Source organism: Syngnathoides biaculeatus, chromosome 17, assembly GCF_019802595.1.
Source record: "Syngnathoides biaculeatus isolate LvHL_M chromosome 17, ASM1980259v1, whole genome shotgun sequence".
NCBI classification, from domain to species: domain Eukaryota; kingdom Metazoa; phylum Chordata; class Actinopteri; order Syngnathiformes; family Syngnathidae; genus Syngnathoides; species Syngnathoides biaculeatus.
Window position 1 is genome coordinate 2,668,609 of NC_084656.1, and position 19,896 is coordinate 2,688,504.

The 19,896-nt window shown below is 42.3% G+C and overlaps 1 protein-coding gene across 4 annotated transcripts in view; it reads left to right on the forward strand.

Moving 5' to 3' along the window:
* Window positions 1–19,896, forward strand: part of tln1 (talin 1) — a 160,291-nt gene that overhangs the window by 68,325 nt on the left and 72,070 nt on the right. For all 4 annotated transcript variants that reach the window (XM_061847653.1, XM_061847651.1, XM_061847654.1 and 1 more), the window contains 6 exons: window positions 797–895; window positions 4,198–4,365; window positions 8,526–8,820; window positions 11,236–11,402; window positions 11,768–11,896; window positions 17,796–17,909. In XM_061847653.1, the coding sequence (XP_061703637.1) occupies window positions 797–895; window positions 4,198–4,365; window positions 8,526–8,820; window positions 11,236–11,402; window positions 11,768–11,896; window positions 17,796–17,909 (972 nt within the window). The remainder of the gene's footprint in view (window positions 1–796; window positions 896–4,197; window positions 4,366–8,525; window positions 8,821–11,235; window positions 11,403–11,767; window positions 11,897–17,795; window positions 17,910–19,896) is intronic.

Consider the following 19,896-nt stretch of genomic DNA (forward strand, 5'->3'; position numbering starts at 1 on the left):
TACATCCTCCCACTAAGCCTTAGCTGTGTTTGATCAACTGCCAACTTGTGTCTGCATAGAACTTCTCCACGGTGTGCTCTTCTTTGATGAAATTAAGTTCTACACTCGTTGGCCACGCTTTTGTTGGCACCTGTAATAAAGTGATGGGCATATTTGCTAAAGCATTGACTCGCGAACCCAGCCAACATCAAACAAGCGGACTTGGCTGGCTTCCGTTCTGTAGTCTCTTCTATCCATCCCTCCCACGGAACATTGATCTCCAACATGACTTATGGCTTCCAACAGGAGGACCAGTCCAGTCATCTGGATGTTATTGTGATGGGCTTTGAGAAACAGCGAGAACCACAGCTGTTTCTCAAAATTGACTATCATCTCTCAGTCTTTGGACGATGCCAAGAAAATGCTCTTTGCACAGCCTTGATAAAAAAGATGAATTGCTTTTCAGGTCTGCCCCTGAGATGAGTCTGTGGTATTTCCATGCCTTGCTATAGATCACTTTTCATCACATACTCAGGAAGCAGAGTAGTATCTGTCCAACAATTAGTTGCCATTTCTAATCTGTAGCAGGAATCTGCCCTTCAGTTCGAAAGGCAATGTATATTATTGACATTCCTATCCTGCTAACTGTATCAGTCCTACTATTCACATTTTTCCATGTCAAAATGACTACTGTGGGATAAAGTCATTGTAATAACATCTGATGGCTGCCTCAGACTTTTGTACAGTATGCTATATCAATACTGCTTCTATTTCTATGAATTTGTCAGTCTTTTAAAAAAAACTCTTTTGGTTTTAGCCTCGTCAGAATCTACTGCAAGCTGCGGGAAATGTAGGCCAAGCCAGTGGAGAGCTACTCTCACACATAGGAGAGACGGACACGGATCCACAGTTTCAGGTATGTATACTTTAAGTTTGAGCTCTAAGTTCTCAGAACTGTGAATGTCAAGTGCATGTCCGTGGCTGCTCCTGGCAGCAGTTCCTCACCTGTGTCTCATTGGTACGTACTGTTAATGGTATGTATCTAAGCCTTGTTTGTGGTATCACTAGTTGCCGGTCAATTGTGTGACTTTAGCGTGAGTTTACATGCTTCTTCTGAGTGATTTGCCTCGTTACCACATCCCAGCGTTCCGATATCACCGTAGTCTACTGTTGTTTTCATGTTCTAAGTTTTGTAGTTATCTGACCTTATTTCTTGTTTTTCGACCAAACCTTTTGCCATGCATTTTTGTGCTATTGCCCATGTGGACTGCTTAGCTGTCTATGACCTCTGCCTGAAATTAACTACCCTCTAAAACAATGTTCACGCCTCGAAGTCCTGCATTTGGGTCCTACCCCGTGTCCCGTGCCCGTGACAGAATGGACTGGCCACAAGTGACACCACACACAAGGCTTAAATACAGTGAATACTCGGTTCTCGAATGTCCCTGTTCTTGAACAAATCTGTTTTTTGAATGAAAATTTCAATATTTTTTGGGTTCTATTTTCGAATGAAAATCCAGTACTCGAATGCCCCGGAAAAAAATGGAAATAACATAACGTGTGCGGTCGACCAGCTGACCCACAATGCGCTTTGTTATTGTGAATTCCAATGCTACCGGGAAAATGCAGAAATAACATCATGCGCGTGGCCCGACCAGCTGACCCACAAAGCGCTTTGTTATAGTGAATTCCAACGCCGCCGAAAAAACGCGAAAATAACAATTTACCGACCAGCTGATCCATGACCCACTTTGTTATTGTGAATTAGAATGCCCCCGAAAAACGCCGGAAATAACATAACGTGCGCAGTCCGACCAGCTGACCTCACGACATGCTTTATTGTGTATAACGCAGCCTCTGTACGCAGACGTTTCCCAGTAGCTACATTTACTGACTGTTTTTTTCTTCCTATTGAGGACTATTAACCACCAATCATGGCTCCAAAGAACTGACACTAGATAAGTTTTTTGGGAAAAGAAAAGAACTTCCAGGGGAAAAGTCACCCCCACCGAAGAGATTTGATAGTTTTGCATTGTTTTTTTTATTGTGAACTTTAATAATGCTCTGGTCCATTAGCGTTTCTGTATTTTTGTTTTGTTTTAAAGATTTTGTTAACTCGAGTTACGAGTTAATGTTTTTGTATGTTAGTGTTTGTAAAAATGAAAAACAACTTTCTTTGCTCCCCCGCCCATCATTAGTGCTTGTTTAAAGTTATTCTGCACTTTTGTTAATAAAAAAAAGTTCACAAGGCTGGGGGCCAAGTTGCTAGAGATTCAGCAATGCACTCCCAGCCTAGCCTACTCATTGTGCCAAACATATGTGCGTTCATCTGAGATGACACGCTGTGGCGACCCCGAAAGGGACAAGCCGAAAGAAACTTACTTATGTATTTCTACTCTTTGGTTCTTATCAGAAAAACCAAAAAATGCTTTAAAAATGCTTGTTTTTTGGAACTTAGAACCCATTATTTGTTTTTCCATTAATTGTAATGTGAAATATTGATTCGGATTTCGAACAAATTACTTCTCGAACTGCCTTCTGGAGCAGATTGTGGTCGAGAACCGAGGTTCTACTGTGCATGGCATAATTAGTAGCAGTGAGGGACAGGTGAGGGGCTGCTGCCAGGAGTAGCCGCGCACACGTCAGTGCCAGGACCATGCCCCTGACAGTGAGGCAGATCTGCTAACCAGTTGGTCACTGTGCTGCCTACTATTATTATATCATTTAATTTTGTCACTCTAATTTACTCATATGTTTGGTTGGAATATTGTGGTTGGCTATCCACAGTCTAATACAAAATTGCAGTGTCCAAATTCTCACATTAAAGTGGGTGCACTGACTTTCACAACAACAGTATCTGAAAAAACTTAACTCACATTGTGGCCTGAGTGAATATGCTTTTTTTTTGTTCAGCAAAATTTTTAGGTTTTGCAGAGTAAGGTGCATGTGATTGTCTTCTAGTATCCATTGTTTGCTGTCTTTTGCCATTTCTGTATCTGACAGTTTCTAGGTAAAGGATCTTTCAGGGCTGGCAGATGGAGAGTACCCTCCAATTGTCAAACTATGGTAACAAATGTCTGCTCAAGACATTTAACGATGAAATGCCAATCAAAGAAAGCTATGAAATTAATTCATAATCCATGATGATCATCATGACTGAAATTGTCACGCAAAACTGATTTTCTCCACTGCTTTCTCAACACGTACACACGTACACTTTTGAACTTCCTGATGCAACTGGAATGTAGTTTTATCAATAATCCAGCTATGCATGTCTTGGACTCCAGAGGGCAGTGTGATACACGCAATGAGATACACACTTGGAGTAACAAAGTAAAAGTGTCATGCTCGTGCTGGTCCAGCCCTGGCTGTGCCCACACAGCTGCACTAATTAGGAGGCACACACAAAAACAGAAAACACTGATCTATGGAAGGTTTTGGAGGAGTTGTTAAAGTTCAGACTTGTACCTAATTGCTGAAATAAAACAATTGTGCAAGGAAGAATGGATCAAAATATCTCCACAGGGATATGAAATGCTCATTGTGCAAAGTAGCCCAGGATATTTTTTTTTCCTGTTAATGAATGAAATCACCTTTTAAGAATGGAATTTTATGTTTACTTATTATTATCATTGTCTCATACAAGCCATCATTGCCTGGGAGTTAAATTTCTTTTGTCTCAAGCAAAGTGGGGAAAACTGCATTTGCATAAGAATTTGAGATGGGGGCAATTACTTTCATGGCACTGAATGCACTATTAGACACATGCTTTATTTATATTTAAATTAAAAAATGTTGTTATGTAAGTGATGTTACTAACTCCAATATGCAGCCCGTGTAAATCTTTAAGAAAATACATGAGGTAAACCCAAGATAACTGTAGGTTTTGAAAATACTGGCTGTCTTAGCCTACATTTTTTTTCACATTGCTATTGGCTTACAGAATTAAAAGACCATAGAAACAGTTTAGAAAAACAAAGTGAATACATTTCATCTTCAAATCTTTTAATCCGTAAGCATCACCATTCTTGGATATTTAACATTCCTGGCGTAATCAATAGGTAATAAATCAATCACCCCTGTAAGCATCATTACTCTGTCGTAATTTCCTTCTTTGATTTTGAATCAATCCTAATTTTATAATCAATTTATTTGTAAAGATATTACAGCAAACTTGTACTCTCTCATTGCTACCATATGTATGTTTTCCCTTTGCAGGATATGCTGATGCAGCTGGCTAAAGCTGTGGCCAATGCGGCAGCAGCCCTTGTACTTAAAGCTAAAAATGTGGCCCAGAAGACAGAGGACTCACCCCAGCAGAATAGAGTTATTGCTGCAGCTACCCAGTGTGCTTTGTCCACATCTCAGCTGGTTGCTTGCACTAGGGTGAGTGAGAGTCCCTGAGATATTTTGTATAAGTGGGACAATACATCAATATCCTGATATGTCATATCTCTCATTTTATTACTACATCAGCATCAGGTGTTGTTAGTCTCACTGGCTGACATCTGTTGACAAATAATAGATATTTTGTATATGGTGGCCTGGAAGTGCAAGACAGTATCACAAATTCTGAGACACTTCTACATTTCAGAAAACAAATTAACAAAGCCTGAAACAATTTTCCATTTCCGAAACAAATTTAAAAAAAATAATTCTGAAATCTAAAACATGAAACACTTTTACATTACAGAAAACTAACAAAAAGACAAAAGAGATTAGGATAATCTGAAAGAAATTAAAATTGACAGAAACCGCAAAGGGATTCCTTCATGCATTCTTAGGATTCCCACACATTTTCCTGGAAGGACAGGGCCCCTGCTCCAGACGCCCCCACAAAATATGAAAAACAGCAAAGTGGCCCTCCACCACACACCCACACACGCACGCACACACAGACACACACACTAGGAATTTTCATGTATGTGTATCTGGGTACCTGAAGGATTAAAATATGTAAACAGTATTTGTATTTTGTATATTTGAGACTAAGATTACAACAGTACATGCATTTACTTACAGTAAATCTTTAATTATAAAACCTTTGCTAATCTTTCCTGCAACAGGTGGCGGGAACAATAATAGTACGAAGCACCGGTTTGCTGCTCGGAAGGCTTTATTAGATCGTTTAAGCACATAGCATCAACGTATCCTCTCTTAAGCACTACTACTTCCTTCGCTCTTGCTAAACTTGTAAACTGGACTCACTACCAACTGCTTGCCCTTAGTTTCTATCCCTTCTCACTCACTGCTCCACACGCCAGCGCAGTCCCGTCACACTCTCTCACAAACACACACACGACGATGGAGAGACTCGTAGAGGCTTTAAGTTCTTTCACCTATAGGATTGCCACATGATGATCGTAAACCTCTTCCAAAAAAGGCCTTTTTTATCCATGTGAAAAACTTGCGCCTACCATCCCTCACTAATGAAGTTAGGAAAGTCTTCATCCACAAAACAACAAGCAGCACCGTAGAGGTCTGAGTCCGTATATCTTTTTTACATTTTTGAAAACAGCCTTTGCTGGCCAAAGAGCCTCGTCCTTGACGGGGGCGAAATACAATGTAGGGTCCAACAAGGAGAAAAATGCCCTGTCTGGAGCCCTGGAGGACACCCAGTAGGTACCACAGTGCTCGTGCCATTTGCTGCACAATGTGTTTAATTCCTCCCGCTGGATCCTGAAAAGGACAAAAGTTCTCCCAAATAGGAGACCATTCCTCCTGCTGGATCGCTAAAACGATCAACGTGCACCACCTCCCCTCACCACCTCTCGGGCGCCGCGGAAGAAGCTTTTGCTGGGGCACAGCACTGAGGTGGTATTGTAACTACATAATCAAAAAATATTATCGCAAAAAAAAAAAAAATCACGAATACAATACATATCAAATACTTCATCAAAAAACAATAACACTTTTTTTAATTTGTACAACTGTGATAAATATTAGAGATGGGCAACTCATTACATCTGGGCAGCTTACCCTACCCATGATGGAGGAGCCCATCATGTTGAAGCAGGGGCGGGTCTTGCCAAGAAATGCGTAGGAGTCCTAAAGGCTACTTTATACTCATGTGCTCGCGCAGTGAACAATGCCCGCGTTGATTCAAGTGACCTGCACATTCCCCCGCACCGAACCTCTGCATAACTTTTTCCACATACGTCAAAATAAGGTGCTGCGGGATAATTTCTTGTGCTTGGTATGTTTTAGTCACATGCTGTGATGTACTCACCGTTGCTCCCTGTCGCGCATACCACCTACATTGCTGGTTTCTTGATCAATTTTAGTAGCATAATTGAATGTATCATCTGGTTCCTCAGGGTCCATTTGTTCAAGCAGACACAGAAATTCCACCCTGCGACATTCTAGCCAATATCAGCCATAGCCACACTGTCACGAACCAACGGGGCATGGGCTGATCCAAATGCAGGACTCCAAGATGAGGACATGATGTTCAGTTGGTTTTATTATAAACGAAAGTTGTGTACAACAAAGACCAAGAAGGCAGGATACAAAAACACAAGAAACAATGTCCAATAACTATGAGTAAATTAAAGAGCATAACCAAAAGCGTGACCTGGCTATAATGGCACAGTGGCGGAGTAACCCTGGATGCGGGAAAGCATACTTAATGAACTGGCGCATGCCAGTGACAAAACTCCAACTTAAATACATTGTCTAATTACAGTGGCTCATGTGACAGAGCTGTGACCCGCGACAGGTGTCAGAGATAAAACCGCTCGAAGTGGTGGCCAGGCCATACCCCTCTTGGCTGTGGTCCAGTCTTGCTCATGACAGGAACCCCCCCCCCATAAGGCGCAGATCCCAGATGCGACAAAACCCCCCAAAAAACATGACCAGGAAAGGGTGGAAGAGGGACTGGGGGAGGGCACAACCAGAACCAGAAGGGAGCAGGTGACTGCTCTGGATGAAGACCTCGCAGGACGTGTTCGTGAGGTAGCCAGGGATCGGTCGTCACGAGGCCTGGTCGTGAGGCGGCTGGGGACCAGTCGCCACCAAGGCTAGGTCGGGAGGCCTGAGGCGGCTGTATACCTGTTGCTGTTGCCGTCGAGACAGGAACGTGGGGCAGTTGCATAACTGTCACCGCCACCTGGACAGGAACGTGAGGCTGACGAGCCTTCGCCGCCTGAGGCGGACCTGGAATGGTCCCGCCTGAGGCTAGGTCGTGAGGCGGCCGGGTATCGGTCGCCAGCGAGGCCCGGTCTGGAGGCAGCCATGGACCAGACGCCGCCAAAGCTAGGTTGGGAGGTGGCCGGGCACCTGTTGCCGATCAGGCTAGGTCGGGAGGCGTGAGGCAGCTGTATACCTGTTGGTGTTGCCATTGAGACAGGAACGTGGGGCGGCCGACGACCTGTCGCTGCCGCCTGGACAGAAACGTGGGGGTGCCGAGGAGCCGTCGCCACCGCCCTGACAGGACCGTGGGGCGGCCAGCGAACTGTCGCCTGGACAGGAACGTGGGGCAGCCGACGAGCTGTCGCCTGGGCAGGAACATGAGGCGGCCGACGAGCCGCCGTCTGGGCAGGAACGTGAGGTGGTCGACAAGACATCGCCGACGCCTGGACAGGAATTTGGGGCGGCCGACGAACTGTCACTGCCGCCTGGACAGGAATGTGAGGCGGCTGACAAGCCTTTGCCGCTGCCCGGACAGGAACGTGGTTCAAAGGAACATGGTTCACTTGGAATTCTGTCTCCATCGCGACACGGGTGTAGCATGACAGCGCTTTAATTGCCTCCGCAACGTGGGCGTGGTTCAGTAGCGGATCGGTGGCTACCGCGACGTTGATGTGGTTCACCAGGAAATCACTCGCCACCGCGACGTGGACTTGGCTCGGTAGCGGGTCTGTTCCTTTGATTTGCTTGCTGAACACATTTGTTGTTGCGTCATCCAGTGGATGCTATCAGAACAGCAGCTGCTTTTATTGAAAAAACGCAGCTCATTTTGTTTCATTGTTTTTTAATTAAAAATGAAAAATAATAAAAAAATAAAAAAAAAATTTCATAAACCAGATTAATCGATTTGCGGGCCATACATTTGACACCCCTGCACTAGAGCAAGGCACTGCCAGTTCAAGCTTTGTTTAGTGTGCAACACAAAATATACTGGGGGATAAATTCAATTTCCCCTTGAGGGATTATAGCGCGAACTGTATAGTAATGATGAGTATGGCATTACGACGCCACAAAATATTTGCTTACAACTTGTGACTGTGAACAACTATGATGTTCTATAACAGGGGTGTCAAACTCAAATTCACAGTGGGCCAAAATTTTAAATTGAACAAAGCAGCAGGCCAAGGTTGAACAAATGAACCTTTGAATATGGAACCAAACAAGTGTGTAATACTTCTAATACCGGCGGGCCAGCTATAATATTAATCGGAAATTGGCTCACGGGCCAAATATAAACACTGCGGGCCAGAGTTTGACACCTATGTTCTATTAGATAGGATAGGTTGATGAGAACTTCTCTTGTACTGTGGTCTTTTTGTTTTTCTGTCATGCTTCATATGCTGCTTTCCTTCACATAGGTAGTTGCGCCAACCATCAGCTCCCCAGTTTGTCAGGAACAGCTGATAGAGGCAGGCAAGCTGGTGGCCAAGTCAGTGGAAGGTTGCGTGGATGCTTCACAGGGGGCCACTAATGATGAGGGCCTCCTGAAGCAGGTGGGCGTGGCTGCAACAGGCGTCACTCAAGCATTAAACGAGCTACTTCAACATATCAAACAGTACGCCAGTGGAGGCCATCCCATTGGACGCCATGGGGAAGCCACTGATCGTATTTTGGATGTCACAGAGAACATCTTCAGCTCAATGGGAAATGCTGGTGGGTGTCAGATCTTTAGGACTCACACATGTACTTCTCATCACAACACCAAACAGGGGGTTTTAAAAGTTTGGTTTTCATGTTTCTCAAATCCATGACATCCACGAAGGGGGCTTGTGCTTACAGCCCCAACGTCGTGCAGGTTGATTGCCAGGTGCTAGAGAACACCTAGGTTGGTTTGCGTGTGGTCTTCACGGATGACTCTAAATTAGTTATATATGTATCCATATTTCCTTTTTCTGAGCCGCTTATCCTCACAAGGTTCGCGAGAGTCCTGGGAGCCTATCTCAGTCATCGTCAGGCAGTAGGTGGGGTACACCCTGAACTGGTTGTCAGCCAATCACAGGGCACTTACACCCAGATAACAGTCGCACTCGCAATCACACCTGGGGGTAATTTAGAGTGTCCAATTAATGCATGTTTTGGGGATTTGGGAAGAAACCGGAAAGCCTGGAGAAAACCCACGCAGGCAAAGGGGAGAACATGCAAACTCTACAAAGGCTTGGCCGGGATTGAACATGGTCCTCAGAATTGTGAGGCCAAAGCTCTAACTATTTGCATTACTGTGCTGCCCCTCATTGTGTGTGTGTGTGTGTTTTTCTTTTTTTTTTTAACTGTGTAGCAGGCTTTTTTTTCTGCATATGAATGCGCATTGGAGGCACGGTGGAGCTGCTATAGAGCATTGGCCTCACAGTTCTGAGGACTGGGGTTCAAATCCTGGCCCCACCTGTGTGGGGTTTTTCAACTGCCCTAAGTACTGGCCAGCGGACCCCGCAGCGTTATGGTGCACCTGGACAACATGCCATGGCTATGTAGAAAGCCACGTCGCGTTGTGCTGGTGGTACCGGGTACTTAGAGCGGGTGATCGCGGCAGCCCACGAACCGACTCTCTTGGACGAGCGCATCCAAGCTCAGTACAATTTGCTGAAGTTCATTGGCCATGGTAGTCAAGCGATCGTGCTAGTATATCATCCTCCTCTTTCTCAATACTTATGTCCACATCTTCCTCTTCAGCACAAAAGAGCCACACTGCTAGCATTGAATAATTATGTAAATTAGGTAAGATGAATGCATTCTGTACTGCACAGGACACCTGGCATGGAGAAGATAGATTGACCTTCAGTTGCGGCCCCCGCGGCATTTCAGCGCACCTACACTAACCGTTGTGGCTTCAGTTCTCAAACATAATCGAAGGTGGCATGTCTCTTTATAAGAATATTCTTGCCTAGGAGAAAAAACAGCGCCAACAATGACTTATAACAGTGTTTTTCACTTGCAAGACACCTGTACCAAGGATGCTACTACAGAGTCTCGGCAACTGGCCAGAAGAACTGTAAAATACACCTGAGTCGCAATTAATAATTTCTTGTCTAGCCTCAGATTTATTATTACATTTTTTTATTTCTAAAAACTATCTTTCTTTTGATAGGAAAACATTTATAACTGGTGCTGGATAAAGCCAAGGAATATGGACAGAGGGATGATTATATACAGTATTGTCAAATACATTTTCTGGCCTCAAATAGGTTTTGATATTTGGTTTCATTCTACAATACAGTGGTTTCCTTTTTTTAAATTTACAAAACTTTGAGGTTTGAGAGTGTTTAAATGACAGAAATGTGCGAAAATGTTAATGCTTATCTGAGCGAAGTTTATAGTGTGTGGTTAGGGGTTTAACAGCTGTAAAACATATAAAGAAAATGAAAAAACATACTGCAAACAAAAAAAACACTAAAGGAAAAAAAACATTCTGTAAAAACAAAAAACTAAACAAAAAAACATGCACAGTAAATAAAAATCCATCCTGTCATCAAAAAAAATGTATAATGAATGAACAAAAAATGGAAAAAAGTCAATTCCTCCCATGTGGGTTTAACTTAACGCGGGTATTTTTTTAATTTAACTTCCACATTAAACGAGGTAACACTACAACAAAAACAAAGGAATTCACCTTGCTGTTACAATACTCTTGGGTGGGATTGTATATTAGCATGAGATCACAGCAGTGGGACAGTATGTTACTCGCATGTGAAGATAAACACATCAAGCGACGGTGTTCCTTGCTGAATATCCTTAATCAAGCAAACAGAAACAACATTATCGAAATTTCCCATTGAACAGTCAACAAATAGTAGCATGTGTAGCTCCACCCTAAACAAGAAAAACATATTGCTCTGTACACCGATAAATCAGAAACAGGTTTACTGTACAGGACTCTTTACAGTGGAAGCACAGAAAAATGCATATTCTGTACATTGGAAGGACAAAAGTTTGACTACCATGGCGGAATTTTTGAAATACTGCTATTGTTTTGGAAAATCTGACTTATAATGTGAAAACGTTTATATAGGGTTACTGGTTATTTAGGTATGGATATGCACAAGTAAATGGTGGTGTGTCCTCTTTTCTTAAAAGGTGAGATGGTTCGCCAGGCTCGTATCCTTGCTCAAGCCACATCTGATTTGGTCAATGCCATCAAGATGGATGCAGAGGGAGAGTCAGACCTGGAAAATTCACGTAAATTGTTGTCAGCTGCCAAACTTCTGGCTGATGCGACAGCCAAGATGGTGGAGGCGGCCAAGGTCTGTTTATATTTTTTTTGTGCACTTTACGTCCACCCGGTTTCCTGTCTTGCTGAAACTGGCACATTTCGAAGAGTTAACCTTGCTCATGTAGGCAAAATGCCGATCACGAGTCTGGATTTCACCACCATGTTAACCAAGGATTGACCCCTCATGGTACAACTTGAGTGGCTTCTACTTGTGTTAGCAGGGTATAGGAAACATGGCTGGGATTTATATATGTAATTTCACCCCACAAGAGAAACAAATGGGAATACCTCTAGAAAAGGCTAAAACTCAAACATTTAACTTAAATTCTTTTTACATAATATTTGAAGCAAGGTGATCTCAATATAACATAAAATAATGGTATATCTTTTCCCCAGGGTGCGGCAGCAAACCCTGACAGTGAGGAGCAGCAGCAGAGGTTGCGAGAGGCAGCTGAAGGTCTCCGCATGGCCACGAATGCCGCTGCACAGAATGCAATCAAAAAACGTCTGGTCAACAAGCTTGAGGTAAAACAAATTTCAGAAAATATTTTTTTGTCATGGCACCCAAATTTCTCATGTATAATACGCACCCCCCCAAAAAAATCTCAAAATCAATTGTGCACATTATACATGTGTTCAAGGATAAATGGGAAAATTTTTTTTATAAATGTACGCCGCCATCTAGAGTTAAAGGAAAGGCTGTAGACCTACATCTAATTTGCCACCACCACCTAGTTACAGACATGTGATTTTTCCATTTATAGGCGGAATTCCATCTTTTTAGATTGCATGGATTAAAAAAAAATATAAAACTTCCAGACAAATGCAAGTGCGCACTTGTACATTCTCAACACACATGAAAACCAATCCGAGGAGAGGTGAAAGGAGTACATCGAGATGCGACGTAGGACAAAGGTAGAGGTGGCAAAGGCTAAACAAGAGGCATATGAAGACATGTACACCAGGTTGGACACAAAAGAAGGAGAAAAGGATCTCTACAGGTTGGCCAGACAGAGGGATAGAGATGGAAAGGATGTACAGCAAGTAAGGGTGATTAAGGATACCGATGGAAATGTGTTGACCGGTACCAGTAGTGTGCTAAATAGATAGAAAGAATACTTTGAGAAGTTAATGAATGAAGAAAATGAGAGAGAAGGAAGAGTACAAGAGGCAAGTCTGAAGGACCAGGATGACAATGATTACTAAGGGGGAAGTCAGAAAGGCACAACAAAGGTTGAAAAATGGAAAGGCAGTTGGTCCTGAGGACATACCGGTGGAGGAATGGAAGCAGTTTGGAGAGATGGCTGTGGAGTTTTTGACCAACTTATTCAACAGAATATTAGCGGGCGAAAAGATGCCTGAAGAATGGAGGAAACGTGTTCTAGTTCCCATTTTTAAGAACAAAGGGGATGTTCAGAGCTGTGGGAATTATAGAGGAATAAAGTTGATGAGCCACACAATGAAGTTATGGGAAAGAGTAGTGGAGGCTAGACTCAGGACAGAAGTATCTGCAAGCAACAGTATGGTTTCATGCCTAGAAAGAGTACCATGGATGCATTAATTGCCTTGAGTATGCTAGTGGAAAAGTACAGAGAAGGTCAGAAGGAGCTACATTGTGTCTTTGTGGATCTAGAGAAAGCCTATGACAGAGTACCAAGAGAGGAACTGTGGTACTGCATGCGTAAGTCTGGTGTGGCAGAGAAGTATGTTAAAATAGTACAGGACATGTATGATGGCAGGAGAACAATGGTGAGCTGTGCCTTAGGTGTGACGGAGGAATTTAAGGTGGAGGTGGGACTGTATCAGGGATCAGCTCTAAGACCCTTCCTGTTTGCTGTGGTAATGGATAGGCTGACAGATGAAGTTAGACTGGAATCCCCTTGGACCATGATGTTTGCAGATGATATTGTGATATGCACTGAAAGCAGGGAGCGTGCAGAGGAACAATTAGAAAGATGGAGACATGCACTGGAAAGGAGAGGAATGAAGATTAGCCGAAGTAAAACAGAATATATGTGCGTGAATGAGAAAGGTGGAGGGGGAAGAGTGAGGCTACAGGGAGAAGAGCCAAAGTTGGATGTTTTGGAGACAAGATTCGAGAGAACAGCCTTCGATATTTTCGACATGTTCAGAGGCGAGAGAGTGAGTATATTGGTAGAAGGATGCTGAGGATGGAGCTCCCAGGCAAAAGAGCGAGAGGAAGACCGAAGAGAAGGTTTATGGATGTGGTAAGGGACATGAGGGCAGTGGGTGTTAGAGAAGATGCACGAGATAGGCTTGGATGGAAAAAAATGACACGCTGTGGCAACCCCTAATGGGACAACCCAAAAGGAAAAGAAGAAGAAGAAGAAGTGTTTGTCAATGGTTATGATTGTCATTGTTCTGCCAGTCCCTGACACAGCACAGAAAAACAGACAGGGATATCATTGTGGGTTTAAAAAAAAAAAAAGAATTAATTGAAACCAAGTTTGAAGCGACCTTTCACAGTTATAGTTATAGTTGGCTTAGTTTGATTAGCAATATATATATATTTTTTCAACATATTCATTGTAGGTTTGCAAAAACACAAAATTGTTCTTAAAAATGTTCTGATGGGAATGTAAATCTGAATCTTGAATGAGGCATGTAGCTTCAATGGATGACACTGATCTGACCACAGTGCATGTGTCTGATGTTGCTCACAGGGAGCACTCACGTGCTTCGTGTGTTTGCTCAGAGACGAGTTGAGAGTTCAGAAGTAATAGAGAGAGAGAGAGAGAGAGATATTTCATTCATAATACAATTTATAAAACTTACACGTTAAAATCGGTGATGATCTTTTGATCATGTTTGAAGCCTCCAGACCCCTGGCTATTTTTCAGTCTTTTTTCATGCAGTCAAATCACATGCCTGAGTTATAAAAAGGAGTAGCCTACACTTACATTCCATTATGACTGGGGTTCTTATGATTGCATATATGTACAGTTGTGCTCATAACTTTATGTACTGTGGCAAAATTTGTGATTGTTTTTTTACAAATACAACTGACCAAACAACCATCACTGTCTTTGTGGTTATGGTGTGTTTAATGATGTTTTTCTGAAATGAATTTAATGTGAATCTCATTAAGGTACCGTTTTTTCCAGACAATTGCGCTCACTAGTTAATAGGCCGCGCCCGCTCTGTGTAGCTTTTTTTTTTTTTTTCCCCCCATACATGAATTGCGCCAGACCATACCCTTGGATATACTGTATACCGTTTATACTGGTACGTTGTAAAAATGAGATATTTATACAGACTTTTAATGTTCATTTCCATACCTTGTTTCCAAACAAAGACTTTAACAGAGCAGAATAAAATAGCTTAACCATAACAGAAAAGTAATTGGTTTTAAATCATCCCCCTCATGTGTACTATCGGGGTTGAAGGGCCTCAGAGAGTCTCATACATAATTTCAATCTCTTAGTCACTCTCATAGTTATTTTTTTCTCGAGTTATCGCTGAAGTTGTGCTGTTCTCCTCACATAGCAGTCCAGCATTTTAATCTCTCAGTAATGGTAAGGCAAAGGAATGCATATGGAAGTAAATATGTGCCACTAGGATTTGAATTAAAAATGCCACTGAAAATATTTTGTCGTATTTTTTTTATACATATTTTGACATTTTAAAATTCACATGGTTATTTCAAAGTGATCACATTTTCAATAGCTGTATTTCAGTTTAACTTTTCAATGTTGACACATTTGACATATAAAAAAAGCAACCTTTCAAAATTCAAATGCAATATTTTCAGTCTCCTGAGATTCAACTGGCTAAAATTCACAGTCTGAAATTCAACTGACTAAAATTCACTGTCAACGTCTAAATTCACTGTAAAACAGGGAGGGTTACTTCAGTTCACACACATTAGCAAAGGATTTCATAACCCAACACCCAGCCAATCCAGTTACACTTTCTTCATATGTGATGTCACATACATGTGAAAATGAATGCATAAAACTAGTTTTTCCAGGTCCTGCTGAGACCTCAAGCCATTTAACTTTGATATGTTCGTAAGGTGGCGGCACAGTGGCTCGGCTGGTAAAGCGTTGGCCTCACAGTTCTGAGGACCCGTGTTCGATCCTGGCCCCGCCTGTGTGGCATTTGCATGTTCTCCCCATGCCTGCGTGGATTTTCTCTGGGCACGCCGGTTTCCTTACACATCACAAAAAAAAAAAAAAAAAAAATATATATATATATATATATATATATATATATATATATGCGCGTCATCTCCATAGCTATGGTAATTTATTTTGTTCTTTATAATCTGTGGCAGTGAGTGCATGTAGATGTTAAACAGAAGAGGTCCCAGAATGGAACTCTGGAGAACTCCACACGTTATTCTTGTTTGCTCAGGTTTGAAGTTACTCATTGTCACAAAGTACTTCCTATTCTCCATGCATGATTTGGACCAGCTTAGCACAGTTCCGGAAAGACCTGCCCAGTTCTCCAGTCGTTTGAGGAGTATATTGTAGTCAACTGTATCAAATGCACCACTGAGAGCTAGTAAAACTAAGACTGACATTTTCCCATCTTCTGTATTCAGACAAAACGTTGCCAAACAAATATGAGCGCTTCGCTGTAGCGACCCCTAACGGGACAGGCCGAAAGAAACTTACTATAGATATCATAATGAACCTTGAGATTTGTTTTCCTCCATTTGCGTTCAGCCTTCTGACTGTCTCTTTTTCCATTTTTCGCCAGTGTAGAATTTCACCATGTAGACTTCTTCCTTCCAGAGATAGTCTTCACCTTAAATGGAGCAATAGTGTTCATAATATTTAACATTTTAGCATTGAAGCTACTGACGAGCTCATTAACTGAACCCCTGGACAGGGCAGGTGTTTAAGAGAAGATTTGATTAAAAAGCTCACTGATGTTTTCAGTTAAACACCGTTTTGTGATCGCTGCTGTTGAGACGTTTGTGTGCGCTGAAATTGTACTCAAATAAAACGATCAAACAGGCCCACATCGGACATAGTAAAGTTTAAAAGGTTCAGACCTTCAGAGATTAGTAAGTCTGGAGTGTGCCCCCTATTGTGCGTAGCCTCTGTTTAATTGTGACTCAGCCCAAAGTTGTCCAGAATGTTACTCAAATCTTTAATTCCTTTGTCTTGAGGGTTGTCTACATGGATGTTAAAATCAGTGACTATAATCACACAGTTAAAATCAACACAAATCACATTTCGCTGAAGTCATCAAAAAAGTCCGCACAGTATTTACCGGGCCTTTAAACATTAAGAAACAAAACTATGGATAAGGCCTTCAATTGTGTGACACATTCAAAAGAAAGAAAATTTCCAGGCGATAACTGTGAACATTGAAATGATTAATTAAATTAGACTGCGACCCTGCCTCCTCTCCAGCTCACTCTGGCCTGACTGATAAAAGTATAACCAGGAGGACTCAATGAGACCGGCCACACTGTTATTTTGGTCTATTGAAGTTTCAGTTAAAAACATAAAATATAGGGCTAGACTGTTATTTTGGTCTATTGAAGTTTCAGTTAAAAACATAAAATATAGGGCATGCTTGGTAATAACATCATTAATTGGAAATGTTTTCCCAGTAAAAGACCTGACATTTGGGGAAAACGTGGATTTAATTGTTTAGTGATTGTAATGCATGCCAGACCAATTTGGAGTCATTAGTACTAAACTGTTTTTCCATCTTTGCTGTATAATTCCTCTTTGTAATGTTAATTTCTTTAATCAGCCGGTTTCTAGTGCGATTGTACAGGTCCCTGTCCCCGCTATGATATGCAACCTCTTTCGTCTGGTGAAGTTGCTCAAGTTTGGCAGTAAACCACTGCTTGCTATTGAACATGGAAAAAGTTTTTCTTGGTAGACACGCATTCTCACAGGAACTGACATACGATATAATAGCCTCCGTTTATTCGTCTTGTCTGCTGGATTTTTAAAGTCACTCCAGTCTAGGCAGACAAAACAGTTTTGAAGTTCTATTTTTGCCTCGTTAGTCCACTTTTTCACTGATTTTAATGAAGGCTTTGTGCATTTAAGTACTTGCCTCTATGTAGGTATATCATAGTTCACTTGTAAGGAACCCGACACCACTTGATGAGGTGTGTCTCTGTCTGCTTGTTTGGTGTGAACCAGGGTTTAGATAATATTTTCACTAAACAAAATGACTAGCAGAGCAATTAAAACTGATCGTTTTGACCAAACCCCTTCAATATTAATTTTTCATTTTACCAAAATGTTTTGGACAACCCGATGCTTTCAAATTTGTAGGAATAAAATGGGGTTGGCCATCTTGCATGTTCAGTTCCTATATATTCAATGTCAAATGAATTGCTCAAGATTCAAACTGATGTGATGCTACTACTTTCAGTAGTTCTAGAAACTTTAATTAAAGCCACAATGATTTTTCCATCTCCTGTTAGAACGCAGCAAGACAAGCAGCTGCAGCAGCTACTCAGACAATAGCTGCAGCCCAACATGCTGCCTCATCCAACAGGAATCAGGCTGCCCAACAGCAGCTGGTCCAAAGCTGCAAGGTAAATGCCTACAGAGCTCTACACTAACTTTTGTACTATTACCACTATTATATATCCATGGCAAAGGGTTAGGTATGGGGTTAGAAGCTGATGGAATGCCTGCTAGTTTTGTTTTGTGCATAGACAGTCAGTGCAACGACAAAGACAAAAAAATATATATATATAAATGTGACCGGGGGACTTCTGCGTTGTGTAGTTTTAAAGACCATGTCGTGACACAGGATTCGTCTAGGACCTAGACAAGTGTAACAAATATATTCTCCTCTTTCCATACTGCAAAGTGCGAATACTCCTTACCAAAACATACACCGTCAAAGAGGATGGGTGAAGACGGTCGCGGTACTTATTACGAGAGGGTGTAAGTATACATGGAGTGCAAGGGCGGTACTTAATTGCAACGTTCCACTCAGGGTTAATATGTCGGGCAACTATTTACAAATTTTGTGTGATTATAAACATAAACTAAACATATATACTTTTAACTGTTATATTCACCCCCCTAGAATTACACAAAATGCTGTCATGTTACAGACCACATCCACAAACACAGGCTCTGAGAAAGCAACCATAGTGGATCTGGATAAAACCTTCCTATTTAAAGGACAAGAGAATTAGGAAATCTGCTTGGTGCCTAGCATACACCCATAATACTCTATAGACAAAATGAGGTGCCTTATACACCACACAAATTCAGGCCGTACACGTGAAATCATTAAGGGGGGAAGAGCAACAAAAAAAAGATATTCACGCCCAGGAGCCAGATACCGAAGCAGGTTCCGGTAAACAGCACGTTCATTTCCATTTCAATCCCTGATCTGGTAAACATGCAAGGTAGGTTTCGCTCCTACAACAGTGTAGACATTGGGTTGCCATTTGTCAGTGAGCTTGGATTTGCCTTTAATACCTTTGCTCACCAGAAGCACCTTTTCCGCAAGAGATATTGACTAACCCATGACCTGCTTGTTGTACTGATTAAGTTGATGTTCCTGTTCAGGCGAACAGTTCTTCTGTGCCAACGTTATGGCGCAGTGCAGGTCATCCAGAAGTGCTTTCACACAGACATTATAGTCACACACAGTCTCATTATGGAGAAGATTCTTGAAGGAGGTTGACTGGCAGTCTAGGCACCTGACCAAATAGCAGATAGAAAGGTGCAAACCCTGTAGGCTGGTGGACAGTGCAGTTGTACACGAAGTCATGGTCTGGACTATATGTGGCCATTTCTGTTTAGAATGAGGAGGCAAAGACCTCAACATGTTGCCCAGGGTGCGATTGAACCTCTCGGTGCCATTCCCCATTGGATGGTAAGGTGATATGCACGACTTCCCAACTCCAGACATTACCAAAAGCTCAGCAATTAATTTGCTTTCAAAGTTTGCACCCTGGTCAGAGTGTAGGCGGCGGGGAAAGCCATATATGAAAAAGAAGTTGTCCCACAACTTCTGAGCTACCTTCTTGGCTGTCTGGCCCTGAGACGGAAAAGGATGTGCAAGCCTGGTGAAATGATCACTGACCACCAGAACATCCACGGACTTATGACTGCCCTCAGCTAACCAAAAGTCAATGCACACAAGCTCCAGGGGGGCGGCGGTCTTAATGCTCTCCAATGGAGCTCTGGCCAAAAGTTCTGGGTTTTTCCAGAGGGCACCTCTGTGGCAGCACTTCACATGATTGCGAAAATTCCTCTTCATATCACACCAGAAAAATTGCTGACGAACCAGTGAAAGTGTGTGAGGCTGACCCTGGTGACCAGCATGGTCATGGACACCGAAAAAGGCATCTGCCTTCAGGGACTCAGGTACAACGAACTGAAACCTCTTTTTCCTGGTCAAAGGATCCTTTGTGACCCAATACAGGATGCCATTCAAAACTGTCAGTTTATCCCACTGTTTAAGGATTCTCAGAGTTGGTTGACCCTTATTGTAGCATTCACGTTTGGAGGGCCTGCGTTTCCTGTCAACATAGTGAGCGACTCTCGAAATGACAG